This window comes from Bombina bombina, chromosome 1, assembly GCF_027579735.1.
Source record: "Bombina bombina isolate aBomBom1 chromosome 1, aBomBom1.pri, whole genome shotgun sequence".
NCBI lineage: Eukaryota > Metazoa > Chordata > Amphibia > Anura > Bombinatoridae > Bombina > Bombina bombina.
The window spans coordinates 110,851,812-110,879,679 of record NC_069499.1 but is presented as its reverse complement, the minus strand read 5'-3'; the positions used below and the strand labels follow the sequence as shown (position 1 = coordinate 110,879,679).

The 27,868-nt window shown below is 42.0% G+C and overlaps 1 protein-coding gene across 1 annotated transcript in view; it reads left to right on the top strand.

Annotated features, from left to right (window-relative positions):
* Positions 1-27,868, top strand: part of SPATA7 (spermatogenesis associated 7) — a 328,138-nt gene that overhangs the window by 80,163 nt on the left and 220,107 nt on the right. Inside the window, exon 3 of the mRNA XM_053710849.1 lies at positions 2,259-2,383. Within this exon, the coding sequence (XP_053566824.1) occupies positions 2,259-2,383 (125 nt within the window). The remainder of the gene's footprint in view (positions 1-2,258; positions 2,384-27,868) is intronic.

The following is a 27,868-nucleotide window of genomic DNA, read 5'->3' as shown; positions in this document are numbered from 1 at the left end:
AGACCTTCTGTCGCAAGGTCCTTTCTTCCATCAGGATCTCAAATCCTTAAATTTAAAGGTATGGAGATTGAACACTTGATTCTTGGTCAAAGAGGTTTCTCTGACTCTGTGATTAATACTATGTTACAGGCTCGTAAATCTGTATCTAGAGAGATATATTATAGAGTCTGGAAGACTTATATTTCTTGGTATCTTTCTCATCATTTTTCCTGGCATTCTTTTAGAATTCCGAGAATTTTACAGTTTCTTCAGGATGGTTTAGATAAAGGTTTGTCCGCAAGTTCCTTGAAAGGACAAATCTCTGCTCTTTCTGTTCTTTTTCACAGAAAGATTGCTAATCTTCCTGATATTCATTGTTTTGTACAAGCTTTGGTTCGTATAAAACCTGTCATTAAGTCTATTTCTCCTCCTTGGAGTTTGAATTTGGTTCTGGGGGCTCTTCAAGCTCCTCCTTTTGAACCCATGCATTCATTGGACATTAAATTACTTTCTTGGAAAGTTTTGTTCCTTTTGGCCATCTCTTCTGCCAGAAGAGTCTCTGAATTATCTGCTCTTTCTTGTGAGTCTCCTTTTCTGATTTTTCATCAGGATAAGGCGGTGTTGCGAACTTCTTTTGAATTTTTACCTAAGGTTGTGAATTCCAACAACATTAGTAGAGAAATTGTGGTTCCTTCATTATGTCCTAATCCTAAGAATTCTAAGGAGAAATCGTTGCATTCTTTGGATGTTGTTAGAGCTTTGAAATATTATGTTGAAGCTACTAAGTCTTTTCGAAAGACTTCTAGTCTATTTGTCATCTTTTCCGGTTCTAGAAAAGGTCAGAAAGCTTCTGCCATTTCTTTGGCATCTTGGTTGAAATCCTTAATTCACCATGCTTATGTCGAGTCGGGTAAAACTCTGCCTCAAAGGATTACAGCTCATTCTACTAGGTCAGTTTCTACTTCCTGGGCGTTTAGGAATGAGGCTTCGGTTGATCAGATTTGCAAAGCAGCAACTTGGTCCTCTTTGCATACTTTTACTAAATTCTACCATTTTGATGTGTTTTCTTCTTCTGAAGCAGTTTTTGGTAGAAAAGTACTTCAGGCAGTGGTTTCAGTTTGAATCTTCTGCTTATGTTTTCATTAAACTTTATTTTGGGTGTGGATTATTTTCAGCAGGAATTGGCTGTCTTTATTTTATCCCTCCCTCTCTAGTGACTCTTGCGTGGAAAGATCCACATCTTGGGTAGTCATTATCCCATACGTCACTAGCTCATGGACTCTTGCTAATTACATGAAAGAAAACATAATTTATGTAAGAACTTACCTGATAAATTCATTTCTTTCATATTAGCAAGAGTCCATGAGGCCCACCCTTTTTGTGGTGGTTATGATTTTTTTGTATAAAGCACAACTATTCCAATTCCTTATTTTATATGCTTTCGCACTTTTTTTTATCACCCCACTTCTTGGCTATTCGTTAAACTGATTTGTGGGTGTGGTGAGGGGTGTATTTATAGGCATTTTGAGGTTTGGGAAACTTTGACCTCCTGGTAGGAATGTATATCCCATACATCACTAGCTCATGGACTCTTGCTAATATGAAAGAAATGAATTTATCAGGTAAGTTCTTACATAAATTATGTTTTATGCTTACCTGATAAATTACTTTCTCCAACGGTGTGTCCGGTCCACTGCCCGCCCTGGTTTTTTAATCAGGTCTGATGAATTATTTTCTCTAACTACAGTCACCACGGTACCATATGGTTTCTCCTATAATTTTCCTCCTGTCCGTCAGTCGAATGACTGGGGTGGGCGGAGCCTAGGAGGGACTATATGGCCAGCTTTGCTGGGACTCTTTGCCATTTCCTGTTGGGGAAGAGATATTCCCACAAGTAAGGATGACGCTGTGGACTGGACACACCGTTGGAGAAAGTAATTTATCAGGTAAGCATAAATTCTGTTTTTCTCTAAAATTCCCAGTAGTGAAGGGGTTAAACACATTGTTGTGCTCATGTGAATGCTGCTCCTTATTGATTTACTGGCTGTATACTGCTTAGGAGTGTCAGTGTATAGCAGCTCCCAAGATGAACTGCAATGGTTAAACACATTACCAAGTGCCATTTTTTCCAATAATAAAATCCTGTCAAATTACAGCATTGTAATATTGTGCCCAGCTATTCAAAGTTGTAGTAAAATCATCAGCCATTTACTGTTTTGTAAGTTTTAATGGAGGATTTATTTAGCCCTGAATGTAACTTTATTTATTTATTCTTAAAGATAGTGACCAGCAGCTAAGAGAAAAAATGAAAAAAGAAATAAGAAGATATGAGAAGTCTTTACAGTCAAGAAATGGATCGCGTCCAAGCTCCAGGGAAAGTTGTAATTCCATATTATCAAAGAAGGTAAGAACTTAAAGTACAATTATCATCTATTGCATGAACTTCATATGACAATTTTATTAGAGTATTACTTTTTGTTTGGTGTATTTTGTGAATCTTCCTATAAGATCTAATTGTATTTACATATTGGGCAATAACTTAGTGGATTACTTATACATTTAGCTGAGATATGTAAATGAGACTGGAGTGTAATATTTTACATATAAGTAAAGGTCAAGCTTTAGTTGAAATACTTTTTATTGATTTTCTTACAACCAAAGCACAAAACATACAGATCAAATAAAAATGGATTAAAGTGCACTTATTTATCACATAGACAGATACATATAGCTCCTGGCACTTACATCAGGTGATCGTTAAATAAAGTACTTAGTCCGTAAGATTATAAACTGTCATATCTGTTAATTTAACATATAGTAGAATAGACTGAACCTTATAAATTAGAACATTATACCCTACCCCTCCCCCCCTCCCCCTTACCAGGTGTTTCCATTAACTCCATATGGCTTCTAGTAGGTTAAGTGGTCGTCTCAGCATAATGCTAAAAATATCTGTCATGTCCAGGCATGTAGGTATCAAATGTTAGGGTACTTCTTCCATTCTCCCCATCCCTACCCTACCAAGTCGCTTCCCTTCTCTCCTCTCCTTCTTGGATAATAGTAGGTCAAGAGTTCCCCTCCAGAATCCAATAGAACCATACTTTCTGAAAATGATCAGTATTCCCTTGCGACCATGCTGCTAGTTCTGACATTGTATAGGTATCTTTTATCTTATCCATTATTTCTAACCAGCTCGGGGCACCCACCTTCCAATGTCTAGCTATACAGATACGTAAGCATGTACACAGAATTTTAATAAAGGTGTTGGTCACTGAGTTCAACCTTCTTACCCTTTCATTCAAAAGTCCCTGAGTTATTGTTAATTCAATGTTCTCGTCTAACGTGTCACAAAGTAATTTCGAGAGTCTCGTCCATAGTGGGCGTACTTTTGGGCAATCCCACCACATGAAACCCCCTTGCCCCACAGCCTCTATAACAAGCTGCAGTGTTTAGGGGAGGAATGTGGGCTGTCCGTTCTGGCGTAAGATACCACCTAAAGGCCACCTTCATACAATTTCCCCTCATATCAGCACTGATCATTCCCTTACTAGCTTCAAATAGAATTGTCTCCCAGGTTTCTTTTTCCCTTGTCTCCCCTGCGTCTTTCTCCCATCTCTCCATAAGGGAAGATTTGAGGGTAATTTTCCTTTCTTGCAGCAATAAGTATATCTGTGAGATCACGTTTCCCTCTTGTCTGTGTGTTGCATATTCGTTCTAGAGGGGACAAGGTCTGGCCTCTTCTATTGAAGGTATATTTCTCTTACATGGTGTATCCAGTCCACGGATTCATCCTTATGGGATATTCTCAATCCCTACAGGAAGTGGCAAAGAGAGCACACAGCAGAGCTGTCCATATAGCTCCCCTCAGGCTCCGCCCCCCCAGTCATTCTCTTTGCCGCTCTAACAAGTAGCATCTCCACGGGAGGGTAAAGAGTTTGTGGTGTTAGATTTGTAGTTTTTATTTCTCTTGTTAAGTGTATCCAGTCCACGGATCATCCATTACTTGTGGGATATTCTCCTTCCCAACAGGAAGTTGCAAGAGGATCACCCACAGCAGAGCTGCTATATAGCTCCTCCCTCACTGCCATATCCAGTCATTCTCTTGCAACTCTCAACAAAGATGGAGGTCGTAAGAGGACTGTGGTGTTTTATACTTAGTTTATTTCTTCAATCAAAAGTTTGTTATTTTTAAATGGTACCGGAGTGTACTGTTTATCTCAGGCAGTATTTAGAAGAAGAATCTGCCTGCGTTTTCTATGATCTTAGCAGAAGTAACTAAGATCCTTTGCTGTTCTCACATATTCTGAGGAGTGAGGTAACTTCAGAGGGGGAATAGCGTGCAGGTTTTCCTGCAATAAGGTATGTGCAGTTAATATTTTTCTAGGGATGGAATTTGCTAGAAAATGCTGCTGATACCGAAGTAATGTAAGTAAAGCCTTAAATGCAGTGATAGCGACTGGTATCAGGCTTATTAATAGAGATACATACTCTTTTATAAAAATGTATTTTAAAATGTTTGCTGGCATGTTTAATCGTTTTTTATATGTTTGGTGATAAAACTTATTGGGGCCGAGTTTTTTCCACATGGCTGGCTTGAATTTTGCCTAGAAACAGTTCCTGGAGGCTTTCCACTGTTGTAATATGAGTGTGAGGGGCCTATTTTAGCGCTTTTTTGCGCAGCAAAAATTACAGACACAGACATCCAGCTTCTTCCTGCATGATCCAGGACTTCTCTGAAGGGCTCAAAAGGCTTCAAAAGTCGTATTGAGGGAGGTAAAAAGCCACAGTAGAGCTGTGGCAGTTGTTGTGACTGTTTAAAAAAGTTTTTGTCATTTGTTATTCCGTTTTGGGTATTAAGGGGTTAATCATCCATTTGCAAGTGGGTGCAATGCTCTGCCAACTTGTTACATACACTGTAAAAATTTTGTTAGCGTAACTGCCTTTTTTCACTGTTATTTCAAAATTTGTGTTTCTTAAAGGCGCAGTAACGTTTTTTGTATTGCTTGTAAACTTGTTTTAAGTGTTTTCCAAGCTTGCTAGTTTCATTGCTAGTCTGTTTAAACATGTCTGATACAGAGGAACCTACTTGTTCATTATGTTTGAAAGCCATGGTGGAGCCCCATAGGAGAATGTGTACTAAATGTATTGATTTCACCTTAAACAGTAAAGATCAGTCTTTATCTATAAAAGAATTATCACCAGAGGGTTCTGTCGAGGGGGAAGTTATGCCGACTAACTCTCCCCACGTGTCAGACCCTTCGCCTCCCGCTCAGGGAACGCACGCTAATATGGCGCCAATTACATCAGGGACGCCCATAGCGATTACCTTGCAGGACATGGCTGCAATCATGAATAATACCCTGTCAGAGGTATTATCTAGATTGCCTGAATTAAGAGGCAAGCGCGATAGCTCTGGGGTTAGGAGAGATACAGAGCGCGCAAATGCTGTAAGAGCCATGTCTGATACTGCGTCACAGTATGCAGAACATGAGGAAGGAGAGCTTCAGTCTGTGGGTGACATATCTGACTCGGGGAAACCTGATTCAGAGATTTCTAATTTTAAATTTAAGCTTGAGAACCTCCGTGTATTGCTTGGGGAGGTATTAGCTGCTCTGAATGACTGTAACACAGTTGCAATTCCAGAGAAATTGTGTAGGCTGTATAGATACTATGCGGTGCCGGTGTGTACTGACGTTTTTCCTATACCTAAAAGGCTTACAGAAATTATTAGCAAGGAGTGGGATAGACCCGGTGTGCCCTTTTCCCCACCTCCTATATTTAGAAAAATGTTTCCAATAGATGCCACTACACGGGACTTATGGGAGACGGTCCCTAAGGTGGAGGGAGCAGTTTCTACTTTAGCAAAGCGTACCACTATCCCGGTTGAGGACAGTTGTGCTTTTTCAGATCCAATGGATAAAAAATTGGAGGGTTACCTTAAGAAAATGTTTATTCAACAAGGTTTTATTTTACAGCCCCTTGCATGCATTGCGCCTGTTACTGCTGCGGCGGCATTCTGGTTTGAGGCCCTGGAAGAGGCCATCCATACAGCTCCATTGGATGAAAATATTGACAAGCTTAGAACGCTTAAGCTAGCTAACTCATTTGTTTCTGATGCCATTGTTCATTTGACTAAACTAACGGCTAAGAATTCCGGATTCGCCATCCAGGCGCGTAGGGCGCTATGGCTTAAATCCTGGTCAGCTGACGTGACTTCAAAGTCTAAGTTACTCAACATTATTCGGCCTATTCGGTCCTGGCTTGAAGGAAATTATTGCTGACATTACTGGAGGCAAGGGTCATACCCTTCCTCAGGACAGGGCCAAATCAAAGGCCAAACAGTCTAATTTTCGTGCCTGTGAAATTTCAAGGCAGGAGCAGCATCAACTTCCTCCGCTTCAAAACAAGAGGGAACTGTTGCTCATTCCAGACAATCCTGGAAACCTAACCAGTCCTGGAACAAGGGCAAGCAGGCCAGAAAGCCTGCTGCTGCCCCCAAGACAGCATGAAGAAACGGCCCCCTATCCGGAAACGGATCTAGTGGGGGGCAGACTTTCTCGCTTCGCCCAGGCGTGGGCAAGAGATGTTCAGGATCCCTGGGCGTTGGAGATCATATCTCAGGGATATCTTCTGGACTTCAAAGCTCCTCCACAAGGGAGATTTCATCTTTCAAGGTTATCAGCAAACCTGATAAAGAAAGAGGCATTCCTAAGCTGTGTGCAAGACGACCTAGTAATGGGAGTGATCCATCCAGTTCTGCGGACGGAACAGGGACAGGGGTTTTATTCAAATCTGTTTGTGGTTCCCAAGAAAGAGGGAACCTTCAGACCAATCTTGGATCTAAAGATCTTAAACAAATTCCTCAGAGTTCCATCATTCAAAATGGAAACTATTCGGACCATCCTACCCATGATTCAAGAGGGTCAGTACATGACCACAGTGGACTTAAAGGATGCCTACCTTCACATACCGATTCACAAAGATCATCGGTTCCTAAGGTTTGCCTTTCTAGACAGGCATTACCAATTTGTAGTTCTTCCCTTCGGATTGGCCACAGCCCCGAGAATTTTTACAAAGGTTCTGGGCTCACTTCTGGCGGTTCTAAGACCGCGAGGCATAGCGGTGGCTCCGTATCTAGACGACATCCTGATACAGGCGTCAAGCTTTCAAATTGCCAAGTCTCATACAGAGATAGTTCTGGCATTTCTTAGGTCGCATGGGTGGAAAGTGAACGTGGAAAAGAGTTCTCTATCCCCACTCACAAGAGTCTCCTTCCTAGGGACTCTTATAGATTCTGTAGAGATGAAAATTTACCTGACGGAGTCCAGGTTATCAAAACTTCTAAATGCTTGCTGTGTCCTTCATTCCATTCCATGCCCGTCAGTGGCTCAGTGCATGGAAGTAATCGGCTTAATGGTAGCGGCAATGGACATAGTGCCATTTGCGCGCCTGCATCTCAGACCGCTGCAATTATGCATGCTAAGTCAGTGGAATGGGGATTATCAGATTTGTCCCCTCTACTAAATCTGGATCAAGAGACCAGAGATTCTCTTCTCTGGTGGCTATCTCGGGTCCATCTGTCCAAGGGTATGACCTTTCGCAGGCCAGATTGGACGATTGTAACAACAGATGCCAGCCTTCTAGGTTGGGGCGCAGTCTGGAACTCCCTGAAGGCTCAGGGATCGTGGACTCAGGAGGAGAAACTCCTCCCAATAAATAATCTGGAGTTAAGAGCAATATTCAATGCTCTTCTGGCTTGGCCTCAGTTAGCAACCCTGAGGTTCATCAAATTTCAGTCGGACAACATCACGACTGTGGCTTACATCAACCATCAAGGGGGAACCAGGAGTTCCCTAGCGATGTTAGAAGTCTCAAAGATAATTCGCTGGGCAGAGTCTCACTCTTGCCACCTGTCAGCGATCCACATCCCAGGCGTAGAGAACTGGGAGGCGGATTTTCTAAGTCGTCAGACTTTTCATCCGAGGGAGTGGGAACTCCATCCGGAGGTGTTTGCTCAACTGATCCATCGTTGGGGCAAACCAGAACTGGATCTCATGGCGTCTCGCCAGAACGCCAAGCTTCCTTGTTACGGATCCAGGTCCAGGGACCCGGGAGCGACGCTGATAGATGCTCTAGCAGCTCCTTGGTTCTTAAACCTGGCTTATGTGTTTCCACCGTTTCCTCTGCTCCCTCGACTGATTGCCAAAATCAAACAGGAGAGAGCATCTGTGATTCTGATAGCCCCTGCGTGGCCACGCAGGACCTGGTATGCAGACCTAGTGGGCATGTCATCCTTTCCACCATGGACTCTGCCTCTGAGGCAGGACCTTCTAATACAAGGTCCTTTCAATCATCCAAATCTAATCTCTCTGAGACTGACTGCATGGAGATTGAACGCTTGATTCTATCAAGGCGTGGCTTCTCCAATTCAGTAATTGATACCTTAATACAGGCACGAAAGCCTGTCACCAGGAAAATCTACCATAAAATATGGCGTAAATATCTTTATTTGTGTGAATCCAAGAATTACTCATGGAGTAAGGTTAAGATTCCTAGGATATTGTCCTTTCTCCAAGAGGGTTTGGACAAAGGATTATCAGCTAGTTCTTTAAAAGGACAGATTTCTGCTCTGTATATTCTTTTGCACAAGCGTCTGGCAGAGGTTCCAGACGTCCAGGCATTTTGTCAGGCTTTGGTTAGAATTAAGCCTGTGTTTAGAACTGTTGCTCCCCCGTGGAGCTTAAACTTGGTTCTTAAAGTTCTTCAAGGAGTTCCATTTGAACCCCTTCATTCCATTGATATTAAACTTTTATCTTGGAAAGTTCTGTTTTTGATGGCTATTTCCTCGGCTCGAAGAGTCTCTGAGCTATCTGCCTTACAATGTGATTCTCCTTATCTGATTTTTCATGCAGATAAGGTAGTTCTGCGTACCAAACCTGGGTTTTTACCTAAGGTGGTTTCTAACAAGAATATCAATCAAGAGATTGTTGTTCCATCATTGTGTCCTAATCCTTCTTCAAAGAAGGAACGTCTTTTACATAATCTGGACGTAGTCCGTGCCTTGAAGTTTTACTTACAAGCTACTAAAGATTTCTCCAACATTGGTGTGTCCGGTCCACGGCGTCATCCTTACTTGTGGGAATATCTCTTCCCCAACAGGAAATGGCAAAGAGTCCCAGCAAAGCTGGCCATATAGTCCCTCCTAGGCTCCGCCCACCCTAGTCATTCTCTTTGCCGTTGCACAGGCAACATCTCCACAGAGATGGTTAAGAGTTTGTGGTGTTTAGTTGTAGTTTTTTATTCTACTATCAAGAGTTTGTTATTTTAAAATAGTGCTGGTATGTACTATTTACTCTGAAACAGAAAAGGATGAAGAATTCTGTTTGTGAGAGGAAGATGATTTTAGCAGACAGTAACTAAAATCCTTTGCTGTTTCCACATTGGACTGTTGAGATGAAGTAACTTCAGTTGGGGGAAACAGCAGACTTTTCTGCTTAAGGTATGACTAGCCATATTTCTAACAAGACTGTGTAATGCTGGAAGGCTGTCATTTCCCCTCATGGGGACCGGTAAGCCATTTTCTTAGTCTCAAGCAGAATAAAGGGCTTAATATGGGCTATAAAACTGGTAGACACTTTTATGGGCAAAATCGATTGCTTTATTTGGGCATTTTATACATGTTTATGCTGGTAATTCACACTTATAAACTTGGGGAATGTTTTTTAACGTCAGGCACTATGTTAGACACCTTTTCCAGTCAGGAAGGGCCTTCCCAGTTGTAGGCTGAGCCTCATTTTCGCGCCATTACTGCGCAGTTGTTTTTGAGAGCAAGACATGCAGATGCATGTGTGAGGATCTGAAAATAGTTGGAAAAGTCCCTAGAAGGCGTCATTTGGTATCGTATTCCCCTCTGGGCTTGGTAAAGTCGCAGCAAAGGCTGTAGCTGGGACTGTAGAGTGGTTAAAACTGTAACCGGTTTCGTTATTTTAAGGGTTAAAGCTCTGAAAATTGGTGTGCAATACTTTTAATGCTTTAAGACACTGTGGTGAAATTTTGGTAAATTTTGAACAATTCCTTCATACTTTTTCACATATTCGGTAATAAAGTGTGCTCTGTTTAAAATTTAAAGAGACAGTAACGGTTTTGTTTTAAAACGGTTTTTGTGCTTTATTGACAAGTTTAAGCCTGTTTAACATGTCTGTGCCTTCAGATAAGCTATGTTCTATATGTATGAAAGTCAATGTATCTCCCCCTTCTAAATTGTGTGATAATTGTGCCATAGCGTCCAAACAAAGTAAGGACAGTACTGTCACAGATAATGAAGTTGCCCAAGATGATTCATCAGATGAAGGGAGTAGACATGGTTCTACATCATCTCCTTCTGTGTCTATACCAGTTTTGCCCACGCAGGAGGCCCCTAGTACTTCTAGCGCGCTAATGCTTATTACCATGCAACAATTGACGGCTGTAATGGATAACTCCATAGCAAATATTTTATCCAAAATGCCTGCATATCAGAGAAAGCGCGATTGCTCTGTTTTAAACACTGAAGAGCAGGAGGGCGCTGATAATTGCTCTGTCATACCCTCACACCAATCTGAAGGGGCCATGAGGGAGGTTTTGTCAGATGGGGAAATTTCAGATTCAGGAAAAATTTCTCAACAGGCTGAACCTGATGTTGTGACATTTAAATTTAAATTAGAACATCTCCGCGCACTGCTTAAGGAGGTGTTATCTACTCTGGATGATTGTGACAACCTGGTCATTCCAGAAAAATTATGCAAGATGGACAAGTTCCTAGAGGTTCCGGTGCACCCCGACGCTTTTCCTATACCCAAGCGGGTGGCGGACATAGTGAATAAAGAGTGGGAGAAGCCCGGCATACCTTTTGTTGCTCCTCCTATATTTAAGAAATTATTTCCTATGGTCGACCCCAGAAAGGACTTATGGCAGACAGTCCCTAAGGTTGAGGGGGCAGTTTCTACTCTAAACAAGCGCACTACTATTCCTATCGAGGATAATTGTGCTTTCAAAGATCCTATGGATAAAAAATTGGAGGGTTTGCTTAAAAAGATTTTTGTACAACAAGGTTACCTTCTTCAACCCAGTTCCTGTCACTACAGCAGCGTGGTTCTGGTTCGAGGAACTAGAAAAGTCGCTCAGTAGAGAGACTCCATATGAGGAGGTTATGGACAGAGTTCACGCACTTAAGTTGGCTAACTCTTTTATTTTAGATGCCGCTTTGCAATTAGCTAGATTAGCGGCGAAAAATTCAGGGTTTGCAATCGTGGCGCGCAGAGCGCTTTGGCTAAAGTCTTGGTCAGCGGATGTATTGTCCAAGACAAAATTGCTTAATATCCCCTTCAAGGGTAAAACTCTCCTTGGGCCAGAATTGAAAGAGATTATCTCAGACATCACTGGGGGAAAGGGCCACGCCCTCCCACAAGATAGGCCTTTCAAAGCCAAGAATAAGTCTAATTTTCGTTCCTTTCGTAATTTCAGGAACGGACCGGCCTCTAATTCTGCATCCTCTAAGCAAGAGGGTAATGCCTCACAGACCAAACCAGCCTGGAAACCGATGCAAGGCTGGAACAAGGGTAAGCAGGCCAAGAAGCCTGCCGCTGCTAACAAAACAGCATGAAGGAGTACCCACCGATCCGGGACCGGATCTAGTGGGGGGCAGACTCTCTCTCTTTGCTCAGGCTTGGGCAAGAGATGTTCAGGATCCCTGGATGCTAGAAATAGTTTCTCAGGGTTATCTTCTGGAATTCAAGGAACTACCCCCAAGGGGAAGGTTCCACATGTCTCACTTATCCTCAAACCAAATAAAGAGACCGGCGTTCTTACATTGTGTAGAAGACCTGTTAAAGATGGGAGTGATACACCCAGTTCCAATGACGGAACAAGGAATGGGATTTTACTCAAATCTGTTCGTAGTTCCCAAAATAGGGAACCTTCAGACCAATTCTGGATTTAAAGATCCTAAACAAATTTCTCAGGGTGCCATCGTTCAAAATGGAAACCATTCGAACGATTCTACCTACTATCCAGGAAGGTCATTTTATGACTACCGTGGATCTAAAGGATGCGTACCTACATATTCCTATCCACAAAGAACATCAACAGTTCCTAAGGTTCGCCTTTCTGGACAAACATCACCAGTTTGTGGCCCTCCCATTCGGGTTAGCCACTGCTCCAAGGATTTTCACAAAGGTACTCGGGTCCCTTCTAGCGGTTCTAAGACCGAGGGGCATTGCAGTAGTACCATACTTGGACGACATTCTAATACAAGCGTCGTCCCTTTCAAAAGCAAAGGCTCATACAGACATCGTTCTGGCCTTTCTCAGATCTCACGGATGGAAGGTGAACATAGAAAAAAGTTCTCTGTCTCCGTCGACAAGAGTTCCCTTCTTGGGAACAATAATAGATTCCTTAGAAATGAGGATTTTTCTGACAGATGTCAGAAAGTCAAGACTTTTAAGCGCTTGTCAAGTTCTTCATTCTGTTCCACGTCCTTCCATAGCTCAGTGCATGGAAGTAGTAGGGTTGATGGTTGCAGCAATGGACATAGTTCCTTTTGCGCGAATTCATCTAAGACCATTACAACTGTGCATGCTGAAACAGTGGAATGGGTACTATACAGACTTGTCTCCAGTGATTCAAGTAGATCAGAAGACCAGAGATTCACTCCGTTGGTGGCTAACCCTGGACCACCTATCCCAGGGAATGAGCTTCCGCAGACCAGAGTGGGTCATCGTCACGACAGACGCCAGTCTAGTGGGCTGGGGCGCGGTCTGGGAATCCCTGAAAGCTCAGGGACTATGGTCTCGGGAAGAGTCTCTTCTCCTGATAAACATTCTGGAACTAAGAGCGATATTCAATGCTCTCAGGGCTTGGCCTCAGCTTGCGAAGGCCAGATTCATAAGATTCCAATCGGACAACATGACGACTGTTGCGTATATCAATCATCAGGGGGGAACAAGGAGTTCCCTGGCGATGAAAGAAGTGACCAAAATAATACAATGGGCGGAGGATCACTCCTGCCACCTAGCTGCGATCCACATCCCAGGTGTGGAAAACTGGGAAGCGGATTATCTGAGTCGTCAGACATTCCATCCAGGGGAGTGGGAACTCCACCCGGAGATCTTTGCCCAGTTGACTCAATTATGGGGCATTCCAGACATGGATCTGATGGCGTCTCGTCAGAACTTCAAGGTTCCTTGCTACGGGTCCAGATACAGGGATCCCAAGGCGACTCTAGTGGATGCACTAGTAGCGCCTTGGACCTTCAACCTAGCTTATGTGTTTCCACCGTTTCCTCTCATTCCCAGGCTGGTAGCCAGGATCAAGCAGGAGAGGGCCTCGGTGATCTTGATAGCTCCTGCGTGGCCACGCAGGACTTGGTATGCAGACCTGGTGAATATGTCATCGGTTCCACCATGGAAGCTACCTTTGAGACAGGACCTTCTTGTTCAGGGTCCATTCGAACATCCAAATCTGGTCTCCCTCCAGCTGACGGCTTGGAGATTGAACGCTTGATTCTATCAAAGCGTGGGTTTTCAGATTCTGTGATAGATACTCTGGTTCAAGCCAGAAAACCGGTAACTAGAAAGATTTACCATAAAATATGGAAAAGATATATCTGCTGGTGTGAATCCAAGGGATTCCCATGGAATAAGATAAAAATTCCTAAGATTCTTTCCTTTCTACAAGAAGGTTTGGATAAAGGATTATCTGCGAGTTCTCTAAAGGGACAGATTTCTGCTTTATCTGTCTTACTACACAAACGACTGGCAGCTGTGCCAGATGTTCAAGCATTTGTTCAGGCTTTGGTTAGGATCAAGCCTGTTTACAGACCTTTGACTCCTCCCTGGAGTTTAAATCTAGTTCTTTCAGTTCTTCAAGGGGTTCCGTTTGAACCTTTACATTCCATAGATATTAAGTTGTTATCTTGGAAAGTTTTGTTTTTAGTTGCTATTTCTTCTGCTAGAAGAGTTTCTGAGTTATCTGCTCTGCAGTGTACTTCGCCCTATCTGGTGTTCCATTCAGATAAGGTTGTTTTGCGTACTAAGCCTGGTTTTCTACCAAAGGTTGTTTCCAACAAAAATATTAATCAGGAGATAGTTGTACCTTCTTTGTGTCCGAATCCAGTTTCAAAGAAGGAATGTTTGCTACACAATTTAGATGTAGTCCGTGCTCTAAAATTCTACTTAGAAGCTACAAAAGAGTTCAGACAAACTTCTTCTCTGTTTGTCGTCTATTCTGGTAAAAGGAGAGGTCAAAAAGCAACTTCTCTTTCCTTTTGGCTTAAAAGCATCATCCGATTGGCTTATGAGACTGCCGGACGGCAGCCTCCTGAAAGAATCACAGCTCACTCCACTAGGGCTGTAGCTTCCACATGGGCCTTCAAGAACGAGGCTTCTGTTGATCAGATATGTAAGGCAGCGACTTGGTCTTCACTGCACACTTTTGCCAAATTTTACAAATTTGATACTTTTGCTTCTTCGGAGGCTATTTTTGGGAGAAAGGTTTTGCAAGCCGTGGTGCCTTCCGTTTAGGTAACCTGATTTGCTCCCTCCCTTCATCCGTGTCCTAAAGCTTTGGTATTGGTTCCCACAAGTAAGGATGACGCCGTGGACCGGACACACCAATGTTGGAGAAAACAGAATTTATGCTTACCTGATAAATTACTTTCTCCAACGGTGTGTCCGGTCCACGGCCCGCCCTGGTTTTTTTAATCAGGTCTGATGAATTATTTTCTCTAACTACAGTCACCACGGTACCATATGGTTTCTCCTATTTTTTCCTCCTGTCCGTCGGTCGAATGACTAGGGTGGGCGGAGCCTAGGAGGGACTATATGGCCAGCTTTGCTGTTGGGGAAGAGATATTCCCGCAAGTAAGGATGACGCCGTGGACCGGACACACCGTTGGAGAAAGTAATTTATCAGGTAAGCATAAATTCTGTTTTTCGTCAAACTTCTTCCCTGTTTGTCGTTTACTCTGGACAGAGGAGAGGTCAAAAAGCTTCGGCAACCTCTCTTTCCTTTTGGCTTCGGAGCATAATTCGCCTAGCCTATGAGACTGCTGGACAGCAGCCCCCTGAAAGGATTACAGCTCATTCTACTAGAGCTGTGGCTTCTACCTGGGCCTTTAAAAATGAGGCCTCTGAACAGATTTGCAAGGCTGCGACTTGGTCTTCGCTTCACACCTTTTCAAAATTTTACAAATTTGATACTTTTGCTTCTTCGGAGGCTGTTTTTGGGAGAAAGGTTCTTCAGGCAGTGGTTCCTTCCGTTTAATCCTGCCTTGTCCCTCCCATCATCCGTGTACTTTAGCTTTGGTATTGGTATCCCACAAGTAATGGATGATCTGTGGACTGGATACACTTAACAAGAGAAAACATAATTTATGCTTACCTGATAAATTTATTTATCTTGTAGTGTATCCAGTCAACGGCCCGCCCTGTCCTTTTAAGGCAGGTCTAAATTTTAATTAAACTACAGTCACCACTGCACCCTATGGTTTCTCCTTTCTCGTCTTGTTTCGGTCGAATGACTGGATATGGCAGTGAGGGGAGGAGCTATATAGCAGCTCTGCTGTGGGTGATCCTCTTGCAACTTCCTGTTGGGAAGGAGAATATCCCACAAGTAATGGATGATCCGTGGACTGGATACACTACAAGAGAAATAAATTTATCAGGTAAGCATAAATTATGTTTTCTTCAATCAAGAGTTTATTTTAAAATAGTGCCGGTTTGTACTATTTACTCTGAGGCAGAAAGTGATGAAGATTTCTGCTGAGAGGAAAAAGATTTTAGCATGTTGTAACTAAAATCCACACAGGACTGTTGAGTACCGGAGAACTTCAGTTGGGGGGAACAGTTTGCAGGCTTAACTGCTTCAGGTATGCTCAGTCATTTTTTTCTAACAAGACCTGGTAATGCTAGAAGACTGACAGAAATCCCCATGGGGGAAGGTAAGCCATTTTCTGAGACTCAGTATAGCAGGATGGCTTAGGTTAAGGGCTTAAATACTGGTGGACACTGTTATGGGCTAAATCGATTACTTTATTAGTATAATCTCATATTTGTTCAAGTGTTTTAGACGTTTGGAACACTTTTTGGGGTTTTAATACGCCTGGCATATTGTAAGACACCTAATCTGTCTCAGGAAGGCCCCATAACTCCGGAATGAAGAGGGAGGGGGCCTCATTTTCGCGCCTCAGTTGCGCAGTTGTTTTACAAGACCGCTTCATGCAGCTTCACGTGTAGAGTCCAGAGACTGCATGGAGGACTCCAGGGAGGCTTATTTTCATCTACAAATAATCCCTAAGGAAGGTAAAACCACAGCAGAGACTGTGGCACCGTGCTGTAGTATTTTAAACAGATAGACTGCTTAATTTAGCTCCGGTTTGGGCAATAAGGGGTTAATTGATTTGGATTTTTTTTGTGATTTGGTAAAAAAGTGTGTGCACAGTAACGTTTTTTCAAAAAGTGTTTTTTACTGTATTGTAGTGCTGTCTAAGTCTGTCAAACATGTCTGAGCCTTCAGATAGACCCTGTTCTTTGTGTTTAAAAGCCATGGCGGTACCCCCATTGCATTTGTGTTTAAAGTGTGCTAAAGCATCTAAGCATTTTAAAGACCATGCAGTGACACTTAAAAATGTAGCCCAAGATGATTCTTTAACGGAAGGTAACGAGGATAGTCCTTCTTCCTCTCCCCAGGTGTCGACACCAGTTACGCCTGCGCAAGCAATGCCTAGTACCTCTAGCACATTAGCCCCTATTACTTTACAACAATTAGCAGCAGTAATGGATAATTCCCTTGCAGCATTTTTATCCAAACTGCCAGTTTTTCCAAGAAAGCGAGATAGCTCAGTTTTAAATACAGAGGATGAGCAATCGGAAGCTTTGGATAATTTATCTGTAGTACCCTCACAACACTCTGAAGTGGCAGTGAGGGATGGTCTGTCTGAGGGAGAAATTTCTGACACAGGAAAAGTTTCTCAGCGGGCAGAGTCAGATTCCTTAGCGTTTAAATTTAAGCTGGAACGCCTCCGCGTCCTGCTTAAGGAGGTTTTAGCTACGCTGGATGATTGTGACCCCATGGTGGTCCCAGAAAAGTTGAGTAAAATGGACAGGTTTTTAGAGGTCCCTGTACACACTGAGGCGTTTCCGATCCCAAAGAGGGTGGTGGATATTGTGACTAGGGAGTGGGAGAGACCAGGTGTACCCTTTGTTCCCCCTCCTATCTTTAAGAAAATGTTCCCCATAAACGACCCCAGGCGGGACGCGTGGCAGACGGTCCCTAAGGTAGAGGGAGCTGTTTCATCGCTTGCTAAGCGTACAACTATACCAATAGAGGACAGTTGTGCTTTCAAAGATCCTATGGATAAAAAATTGGAAGGTTTGCTGAAGAAAATGTTGTTCAGCAAGGTTTCCTGCTCCAGCCAATTGCCTGCATTATTCCTGTAACTACTGCAGCGGCTTTTTGGTTTGAGGCGCTGGAGGAGTCGCTCCAGAGGGAGACTTCATATGACGAAGTCATGGATAGAATTCACGCTTTAAAGCTGTCTAATTCTTTTATCACTGATGCCGCTTTCCAATTAGCTAAGTTAGCGGCGAAAAATTCAGGTTTTGCCATTATGGCGCGAAGAGCGCTTTGGCTCAAATCATGGTCGGCTGACGTGTCGTCCAAAACAAAATTGATAAACATTCCTTTCAAGGGAAAGACCCTTTTTGGTCCAGAGTTGAAAGAAATTATTGCGGATATCACTGGGGGGAAGGGTCATTCCCTCCCGCAGGATAGACCGTTCAAGTCCAAAAACAAGGCTAATTTTCGCTCCTTTCGCAACTTCAGGAGCGGACCTGCTTCAACCTCTGCTGCCGCTAAGCAAAAGGGTAACGCTTCCCAGCCTAAAGCAACCTGGAAACCCTTGCAGGGCTGGAATAAGGGTAAACAGGCCAAGAAAGCATGAAGGGGTAGCCCCCGATCCGGGACCGGATCTAGTAGGGTGCAGACTTTCTCTCTTTGCTCAGGCTTGGGCAAGAGATGTTCCAGATCCCTGGGCATTAGAAATTGTGGCTCAGGGGTATCTTCTAGAATTCAAGGACTCTCCCCCAAGGGGAAGGTTCCACATTTCTCGTTTGTCTTCAGACCAGACAAAGAAACAGACGTTCTTACGCTGTGTCGAACTTCTAAAGATGGGAGTGATACACCCAGTTCCAATTGCAGAACAAGGGCTGGGATTTTACTCAAACCTGTTTATAGTTCCCAAAAAGGAAGGAACTTTCAGGCCAATCCTGGATCTAAAAATTCTAAACAAATTCCTCAGAGTTCCATCTTTCAAAATGGAAACCATTCGGACAATCTTGCCGATGATCCAGGAAGGTCAATATATGACTACCGTGGATCTAAAGGATGCGTACCTACATATTCCTATCCACAAAGATCATCATCAGTTCCTAAGGTTCGCCTTTCTGGACACGCATTACCAGTTCGTGGCCCTTCCTTTTGGGTTGGCCACCGCTCCCAGAATTTTCACAAAGGTGCTAGGGTCCCTTCTAGCGGTACTAAGACCGCGGGGCATTGCAGTAGCACCTTACCTAGACGACATCTTAATACAGGCGTCGTCTTTTCACAGAGCAAAGGCTCATACGGACATTGTTCTGGCCTTTCTAAGGTCTCACGGGTGGAAGGTGAACGTAGAAAAGAGTTCTCTGTCCCCGCTCACAAGGGTTCCCTTCCTGGGAACACTAATAGACTCGGTAGAAATGAAAATCTTTCTGACAGAAGTCAGGAAGTCAAAACTTTTGAATACTTGCCGAGTTCTTCATTCCATTCCTCGGCCTTTTGTGGCTCAGTGCATGGAGGTAATCGGTCTAATGGTTGCGGCAATGGACGTAGTCCCTTTTGCCCGAATTCATCTAAGACCACTGCAACATGCTCAAACAGTGGAATGGGGATTATGCAGATTTGTCTCCTCAAATACAAATGGACCAGGAAACCAGAGACTCTCTTCTCTGGTGGTTGTCTCAGGATCACCTGTCTCAGGGAATGAGTTTCCGCAGACCGGAGTGGATCATTGTCACGACCGATGTTAGGCTGGGGTGCGGTCTGGGACTCTCTGAAAGCTCAGGGTCTATGGTCTCGGGAAGAATCTCTTCTCCCGATAAACATTTTGGAACTGAGAGCGATATTCAATATGCTCCAGGCATGGCCTCAACTAGCGGAGGCCAAATTCATCAGATTTCAGTCGGACAACATCACGACTGTAGCGTACATCAATCATCGGGGAGGAACAAGGAGTTCCCTAGCGATGAAGGAAGTAACCAAGATCATCAAATGGGCGGAGGATCACTCCTGCCATCTATCTGCAATTCACATCCCAGGAGTAGACAACTGGGAGGCGGATTATCTGAGTCGTCAGACTTTCCATCCGGGGGAGTGGGAACTCCACCCGGAGGTCTTTGCTCAGCTAACCCAGGTATGGGGCATTCCAGAATTGGATCTGATGGCGTCCCGTCAGAACACCAAACTTCCCCTTTACGGATCCAGATCTAGGGATCCCAAGGCGGCATTGATAGATGCTTTAGTAGCGCCTTGGTCATTCAGTCTAGCTTATGTCTTTCCACCGTTTCCTCTTTTCCCTCGGCTAGTAGCCAGAATCAAACAGGAGAAGGCTTCGGTAATTCTGATTGCGCCTGCGTGGCCACGCAGGACTTGGTATGCAGACCTAGTGGACATGTCATCAGCTCCACCGTGGAAACTGCCATCGAGGCAGGATCTTCTAATTCAAGGTCCATTCAAGCATCCAAATCTAGTTTCTCTGCAACTGACTGCTTGGAGATTGAACGCTTAATTCTAGCTAAGCGTGGGTTCTCTGAATCGGTTATAGATACTCTGATCCAGGCTAGAAAGCCTGTCACCAGGAAAATTTACCATAAGATATGGCGGAAATATCTTTGGTGCGAATCCAAAGGTTATTCGTGGAGTAAGGTTAGGATTCCAAGGATATTGTCTTTTCTCCAAGAAGGATTGGAGAAAGGTTTGTCAGCTAGTTCCTTAAAAGGACAGATATCTGCTCTGTCTATTCTGTTACACAAGCGTCTTGCAGCTGTACCAGACGTTCAGGCGTTTGCAAAGGCCCTAGTTAGAATCAAGCCTGTCTACAGACCTGTGGCTCCTCCGTGGAGTCTAAATTTAGTTCTTTCAGTTCTTCAAGGGGTTCTGTATGAACCTTTGCATTCCATAGATATTAAGTTATCTTGGAAAGTTTTGTTTTTGGTAGCTATTTCTTCTGCTCGAAGAGTTTCTGAATTGTCTGCTTTGCAATGTAATGCACCCTATCTGGTTTTCCATGCAGATAAGGTTGTTTTGCGTACCAAACCTGGTTTCCTTCCAAAAGTGGTTTCTAATAAGAATATTAACCAGGAAATCATTGTTCCTTCTCTGTGCCCTAATCCAGTCTCTAAGAAGGAACGACTGTTACACAATCTTGATGTGGTTCGTGCTTTAAAATTCTATTTAAAAGCAACTAAAGATTTCAGACAAACATCGTCCTTGTTTGTGGTCTATTCTGGTAAGAGGAGAGGTCAGAAAGCGACTGCTACCTCTTTCCTTCTGGCTGAAAAGCATCATTCGATTGGCTTATGAGACTGCTGGACAGCAGCCTCCTGAACGAATTACAGCTCATTCCACTAGAGCTGTGGCTTCCACATGGGCTTTCAAGAATGAGGCTTCTGTTGAACAGATTTTTAAGGCAGCGACTTGGTCTTCACTGCATACATTTGCCAAATTTTACAAATTCGATACTTTTGCTTCTTCGGAGGCTATTTTTGGGAGAAAGGTTTTGCAAGCAGTGGTGCCTTCCGTTTAGGTTACCTGACTTGTTCCCTCCCTTCATCCGTGTCCTAAAGCTTTGGTATTAGTATCCCACAAGTATGGATGAATCCGTGGACTGGATACACCATGTAAGAGAAAACAGAATTTATGCTTACCTGATAAATTACTTTCTCTTACGGTGTATCCAGTCCACGGCCCGCCCTGGCAATTAAGTCAGGTTCAAATTTATTTTAGTAAACTACAGTCACCACTGCACCCTATAGTTTCTCCTTTTTCTCCTAACCATCGGTCGAATGACTGGGGGGGCGGAGCCTGAGGGGAGCTATATGGACAGCTCTGCTGTGTGCTCTCTTTGCCACTTCCTGTAGGGATTGAGAATATCCCACAAGTAAGGATGAATATGTGGACTGGATACACCGTAAGAGAAAGTAATTTATCAGGTAAGCATAAATTCTGTTTTAGTTATAGCTGAAGCTATCTGTAAATAAAGAAACCAATGTAAAGTGTATGGCTGGATTTTGTCTCTGATCTGATTAAAGGTGAGAATTTTGGTTTTATCTAGAAAATCTGCCACCCTATATAACCCTTTGTTTTCCCATTTCCCCACCACCTTTCTAAGTTCCAAGGGCAATAAAAACTTCAAGGGTAGAAATAAGGATTGTGGGGTAAATAATCCCATCTGTTTGGTTATCTTATGCCAATTATATATTGTCTCCATTGTTACTGGTGATCTGTAAGCGAGTGTCTTCGTTTTCAGTGTTGGGTCCCACAGAAGATCTGTCGGGCTCTCACACCCTGCTATATCTGCTTCAATTTTTGGCCAAGAGACAAAGGTCAAGCTTTAAAGGGATATGAAACCCAACTTTTTTTTTCTTTCAGTATTCAGATAGAGCATGCAATTTTAAGCAGCTTTCTATTTTACTCCTATTTCAATTTTTCTTCGTTCTCTTGGTATATTTATTTTGAAAAGGCAGGAATGTAAGCTTAGGAGTGGGTCCATTTTTGGTTCAGCACCCTGGGTAGTGCTTGCTGATTGGTGCTAAAAGTAAAACTTAAATCAAAAGGGGCAAAAATGACGTCAGTCAGAAAATCACTAACATTTTAACAATATTTGCAATCTTGCACTTTTTGTGTCCTAATTTGTCCTTTTTTTGTTGCATGCTGGATTGATCTTTTATACCTATGGTCCCAGCGGGTATTCTACCAAATGGACTGTAAGCATAGAAAATAAAGATTAAATATAGACATAAAGGCCCTATCATGGTGACATTTCTTCTGAGTGTGTTAGAATCTAATTATAAATAATCATATAAAATCAGTCCTAGCAGATTTAGTTGCTGAGTTATACTGTAGCATATATATGTATTGTATGTATGTATTGGGTACTTGTAAAGCGCGTCTAATCACCCGTAAGGGTCTTAAGGCGCTGCTCATTTTATCGACCTCGGAAGGATGAAAGACTGAGTGGACCTCGCCGTGGATCGAACCTACAACCCTTGGGTTGCTACAGAGCTCAGCCACAGTGCCTTAGCATACATTTGCATAAATAATTATGAGCATGGCCAGTATTATTTCCCCTCAAGAAAAGTAGCAAACCTAAGTCTAAGGCGTATTGTTTGTTGTACACAAATAAGTGCATGACTCTTTTAGTAAATCAGGGATTTACTTTCTCAGGGGACTAAAACCAGTTTTAGTTTAGTTGTAGAATATATAGGCTATTTAACCAGCACTAAATAAGTGGTAAATATTGCTAAATAATTGCCAATTATACCAGTTAAACAGTACACAGCACAAAAAACAAATCTATCCTAAAAGTGTAGTATCACACAATCCATTATGAGTACAAACAAACTTATATAGTAAAAACATGTGCTGCTAGCAAGAACACATATATTTAAATATATATATGTCACACATAAAAATCATAAAACCATAAAACTGTTAATGATGATGAAAAATAATAATAAAGTCCCAAGGTAAACGTTGCAGCTTGCATATGTAACGTTATAAAAGGGAATGAAAAATCGTTTACCGATGACAATAAAATTTCATATATGATGTCTTTCAGCACTTGCACCATAGTTTGTAACTTGATGATCCGAAACAAAGCCACCCAATTGGTGGTTCCTTTGTGTCATAAAAGAGCTTTGTCAGTATATGGCCGGGTTATAACACAATATATTTAATAATTATCCTTTAAACTAAACCCCAATAAAATATGCATATACCAAAAACCATAAAATTAATATAAATTCCTGAATTCTTTTTATTAGTTAATATTTATAGAAACATTGAAATATATTTGTAGGAACCAGAATATGAGTCTTTACTATACAGTGTTTAAACTATTGTAATATGCTATTCAAATCTCATAAAAATTTACCTTTAGAACTAGCCTTATTCACAATAGTCTATCAAAATCAGAGTTGCATTTAAAATACCACAATGAGACCAAGATATAAGCTACTAACATTCAAACCGTACAATCAGCTATATAGCTACAATTGATTCTAATACAATTCTAATTAGGACACTAAAAGTACATATATTCTTAATGTAAACAGTCACTTAAAATGCCCATTTATTTAAGCTGAAATTAATTCTTACGCCTAGATTACGAGTTCTGTGTTAGCTTTAAAAAGCAGCGTTAAGGGGTCCTAACGCTGCTTTTTATCTAACCCTGGTATTACGAGTCAGGCAGGAAAGGGTCTACCGCTCAATTTTCTTCCGCGACTCGAGGCTACCGCAAATCCCCTTACGTCAATTGCGTATCCTATCTTTTCCATGGGATTTGCCTAACGCTGGTATTACGAGTCTTGGAAGAAGTGAGCCGACACCTATATTATATTTATTAACCCCTAATCTGCCGCCCCCAACCTCGCCGCCACCTACCTACACTTATTACCCCTAATCTGCCGACCGGACATCGCCGCCACTATAATAAATGTATTAACCCCTAAACCGCCGCACTCCCGCCTCGCAAACACTATAATAAATTGTATTAACCCCTAATCTGCCCTCCCTAACATCGCCGCCACCTACCTACAATTATTAACCCCTAATCTCCAGACCCAACATCGCCACTACTATAATAAATTTATGAACCCCTAAACCTAAGTCTAACCCTAACACCCCCCGTAAATTAAATATAATTTTAAATTAAACAAAATAAATTTACTGTAATGAAAAAAATTATTTCTATTTAAAACTAAATACTTACCTATAAAATAAACTCTAATATAGCTACAATATAACTAATAGTTACATTGTAGCTATTTTAGGATTTATATTTATTTTACAGGCAACATTGTATTTATTTTAACTATTTAATAGCTACCTAGTTAAAATAATTACAAAATTACCTGTAAAATAAAACCTAACCTAAGTTACAATTACACCTAACACTACACTATCAATAAATTAATTAAGTAAATTAACTACAATCATCTAAACTAAAATACAATTAAATAAACTAAACTATAATACAAAAAAGAACAAACACTAAATTAAAAAAAATTAAAATATTGCAAGAATTTAAATCTTATTACACCTAATCTAAGCCCCCTAATAAAATAAAAAAGTCCCCCAAAATAATAAAATGCCCTACCATATCCTAAATTACAAAGTAATCAGCTCTTTTACCAGCCCTTAAAAGGGCTTTTTGCTGGGCATTGCCCCAAAGTAATCGGCTCTTTTACCTGTAAATAAAAATACAATACCCCCCAACATTACAACCCACCACCCACATACCCCTACTCTAAAACCCACCCAAACTCCCCTTAAAAAAACCTAACACTAACCCCCTGAAGATCTCCCTACCTTGAGTCGTCTTCACTCAGCCGAGCCGAATTCTTCATCTAAGTGGGGCAGAAGAGGTCTTCCATCCAATTGAAGTCTTCATCCAAGCGGCATCTTCTATCTTCATCCATCCGGAGCGGAGCGGCAGCATCCTGAAGACCTCCGATGCGGAACATCCATCCTGGTCAACAACGAATGACGGTTCCTTTAAATGACATCATCCAAGATGGCGTCCCTTGAATTCCGATTGGCTGATAGAATCCTATCAGCCAATCGGAATTAAGGTAGGAAAAATCTGATTGGCTGATTCAATCAGCCAATCAGATTGAAGTTCAATCCAATTGGCTGATCCAATCAGTCAATCGGATTGACCTCGCATTCTATTGGCTGTTCCGATCAGCCAATAGAATGCGAGGTCAATCCGATTGGCTGATTGGATCAGCCAATCGGATTGAACTTCAATCTGATTGGCTGATTGAATCAGCCAATCAGATTTTTCCTACCTTAATTCCGATTGGCTGATAGAAGCCTATCAGCCAATCGGAATTCGAGGGACGCCATCTTGGATGACGTCATTTAAAGGAACAGTCATTCGTCGTTCAGTCGTCGGCTAGGATGGATGTTCCACGTCGGAGGTCTTCAGGATGCTGCCGCTCTGCTCCGGGTGACGATAGAAGATGCCGCTTGGATGAACACTTCAATCGGATGGAAGACCTCTTCTGCCCTGCTTGGTTGAAGACTTCAACCGGATGGAGGACCTCTTCTGCCCTGCTTGGATGAAGAATTCGGCTCGGCTGAGTGAAGACGACTCAAGGTAGGGAGATCTTCAGGGGGTTAGTGTTAGGTTTTTTTAAGGGGGGTTTGGGTGGGTTTTTAGAGTAGGGGTATGTGGGTGGTGGGTTGTAATGTTGGGGGGTATTGTATTTTTATTTACAGGTAAAAGAGCTGATTACTTTGGGGCAATGCCCCGCAAAAAGCCCTTTTATAAGGGCTGGTAAAAGAGCTGATTACTTTGTAATTTAGGATAGGGTAGGGCATTTTATTATTTTGGGGGGCTTTTTTATTTTATTAGGGGGCTTAGATTAGGTGTAATTAGATTAAAATTCTTGTAATATTTTGTTTAGTGTTTTGTTTTTTTTGTACTATAGTTTAGTTTATTTAATTGTATTTTAGTTTAGATAATTGTAGTTTATTTAATTTATTGATAGTGTAGTGTTAGGTGTAATTGTAACTTAGGTTAGGAGTTATTTTACAGGTAATTTTGTAATTATTTTAACTAGGTAGCTATTAAATAGTTAATAACTATTTAATAACTATTGTACCTAGTTAAAATAAATACAAAGTTGCCAGTAAAATAAATATAAACCCTAAAATAGCTACAATATAACTGTTAGTTATATTGTAGCTATATTGGGTTTATTTTATAGGTAAGTATTTAGTTTTAAATAGGAATATTTTTTTTCATTATAGTAAATTTATTTCGTTTAATTTAAATTATATTTAACTTAGGGGGGTGTTAGGGTTAGACTTAGGTTTAGGGGTTCATAAATTTATTATAGTAGCGGCGACGTTGGTCGGGAGATTAAGGGTTAATAAGTGTAGGTGGTGGCGATGTTAGGGAGGGCAGATTAGGGGTTAATACAATCTATTATAGTGTTTGCGAGGCAGGAGTGCGGCGGTTTAGGGGATAATACATTTATTATAGTGGCGGCGATGACCGGTCGGCAGATTTGGGGTTAATAAGTGTAGGTAGGTGACGGCGACGTTGGGGGGGGGGCAGATTAGGGGGTAATAAATATAATATAGGTATCAGCAATGTTAGGGACACCAGATTAGGGGTTCATAGGGATAATGTAGGTTGCGGCGGTGTCCGGAGCTGCAGAATAGGGGTTAATAATTAAATGCAGGTGTCGGCGATAGCAGGGCGGCAGATTAGGGGTTAATAAGTGTAAGGTTAGGGGTGTTTAGACTCGGGGTTCATGTTAGGGTGTTAGGTGTAGACTTAGAAAGTATTTTCCCATAGGAAACAATGGGGCTGCGTTAGAAGCTGGACGCTGCTTTTTTGCAGGTGTTATGTTTTTTTACAGCCAGCTCAGCCCCATTGTTTCCTATGGGGAAATCGTGCACGAGCACGTTTTTCCAGCTTACCGCTACCGTAGGCAACGCTGGTATTGAGAGTTGAAGTGGAGCTAAATTTGTCTCAACGCTCCCTTTTCTGAGGCTAACGCAGCCATTCAGACAACTCGTAATATCAGCGTTGTCTTAAGGGTGCGCTGGAAACAAAAGGCTCATTAGCACTGCGGGTCTTTACCGACAAAACTCGTAAACTAGGCGTTAGTTACTTATAATTAAAACCAATTCTAAGATATATATATATATATATATATATATATATATATATATATATATATTTATTTATTTGTAAAGATAAATTACTTAGCATACAAAAGACAAAGTTAACACAATACATGACTATGAAACAGTTTAAAATACTGAGTGCCCCTTTTAATCTATTAACTACAATTTGACTATTGTCTTACCAATTACCTTTGTTTAAAATGTTAAAATCAGAATCCCAAAAATTAGTTTTTGCATGTGCAAATTTTCATCAATCACAGTTTAGCACGCAGACAGCAAGCCAAAGTTAGCAAGAGTTAGCCAGCATTTCTCTCTCTATGCTTGGGGTTAAATCATGTGATATAACTCCACCCCTTTTTGTTCTGTACCATCATTGGCGAATGGGATAGGCCCTCCGGATCTGCTTTGTGATTGGCCCTTACGGAGCTGAGCATGGATTGGTTCATCTGGTTCATCTTTTTTCAAGGAAGGGGTCAGAAAGCTACGGCTATCTCTTTCTTTTTGGCTGAACAGTATCATCCGTTTTGCATATGAGACTGCTTGACAGCAGCCTCCTGAACGAATTACGGCTCATTCCACTAGGGCTGTGGCTTCCTCATGGGCATTCAAAAATGATGCTTCTGTTGAACAGATTTGCAAGGCTGCAACTTGGTCGTCTCTTCACACTTTTTCCAAATTTTACAAATTCAATACTTTTGCCTCCTCTGAGGCTGTTTTTGGGAGAAAAGTTCTTCAAGCAGTGGTGCCTTCCGTTTAGGTGCCCTGTCTTGTCCCTCTCTTTTCATCCGTGTACTATAGCTTTGGTATTGTATCCCACAAGTAAGGATGAAATCCGTGGACTCATCGTATCTTGTAAAAGATTAATTTAAAAAATTAAAATTTATTCTTA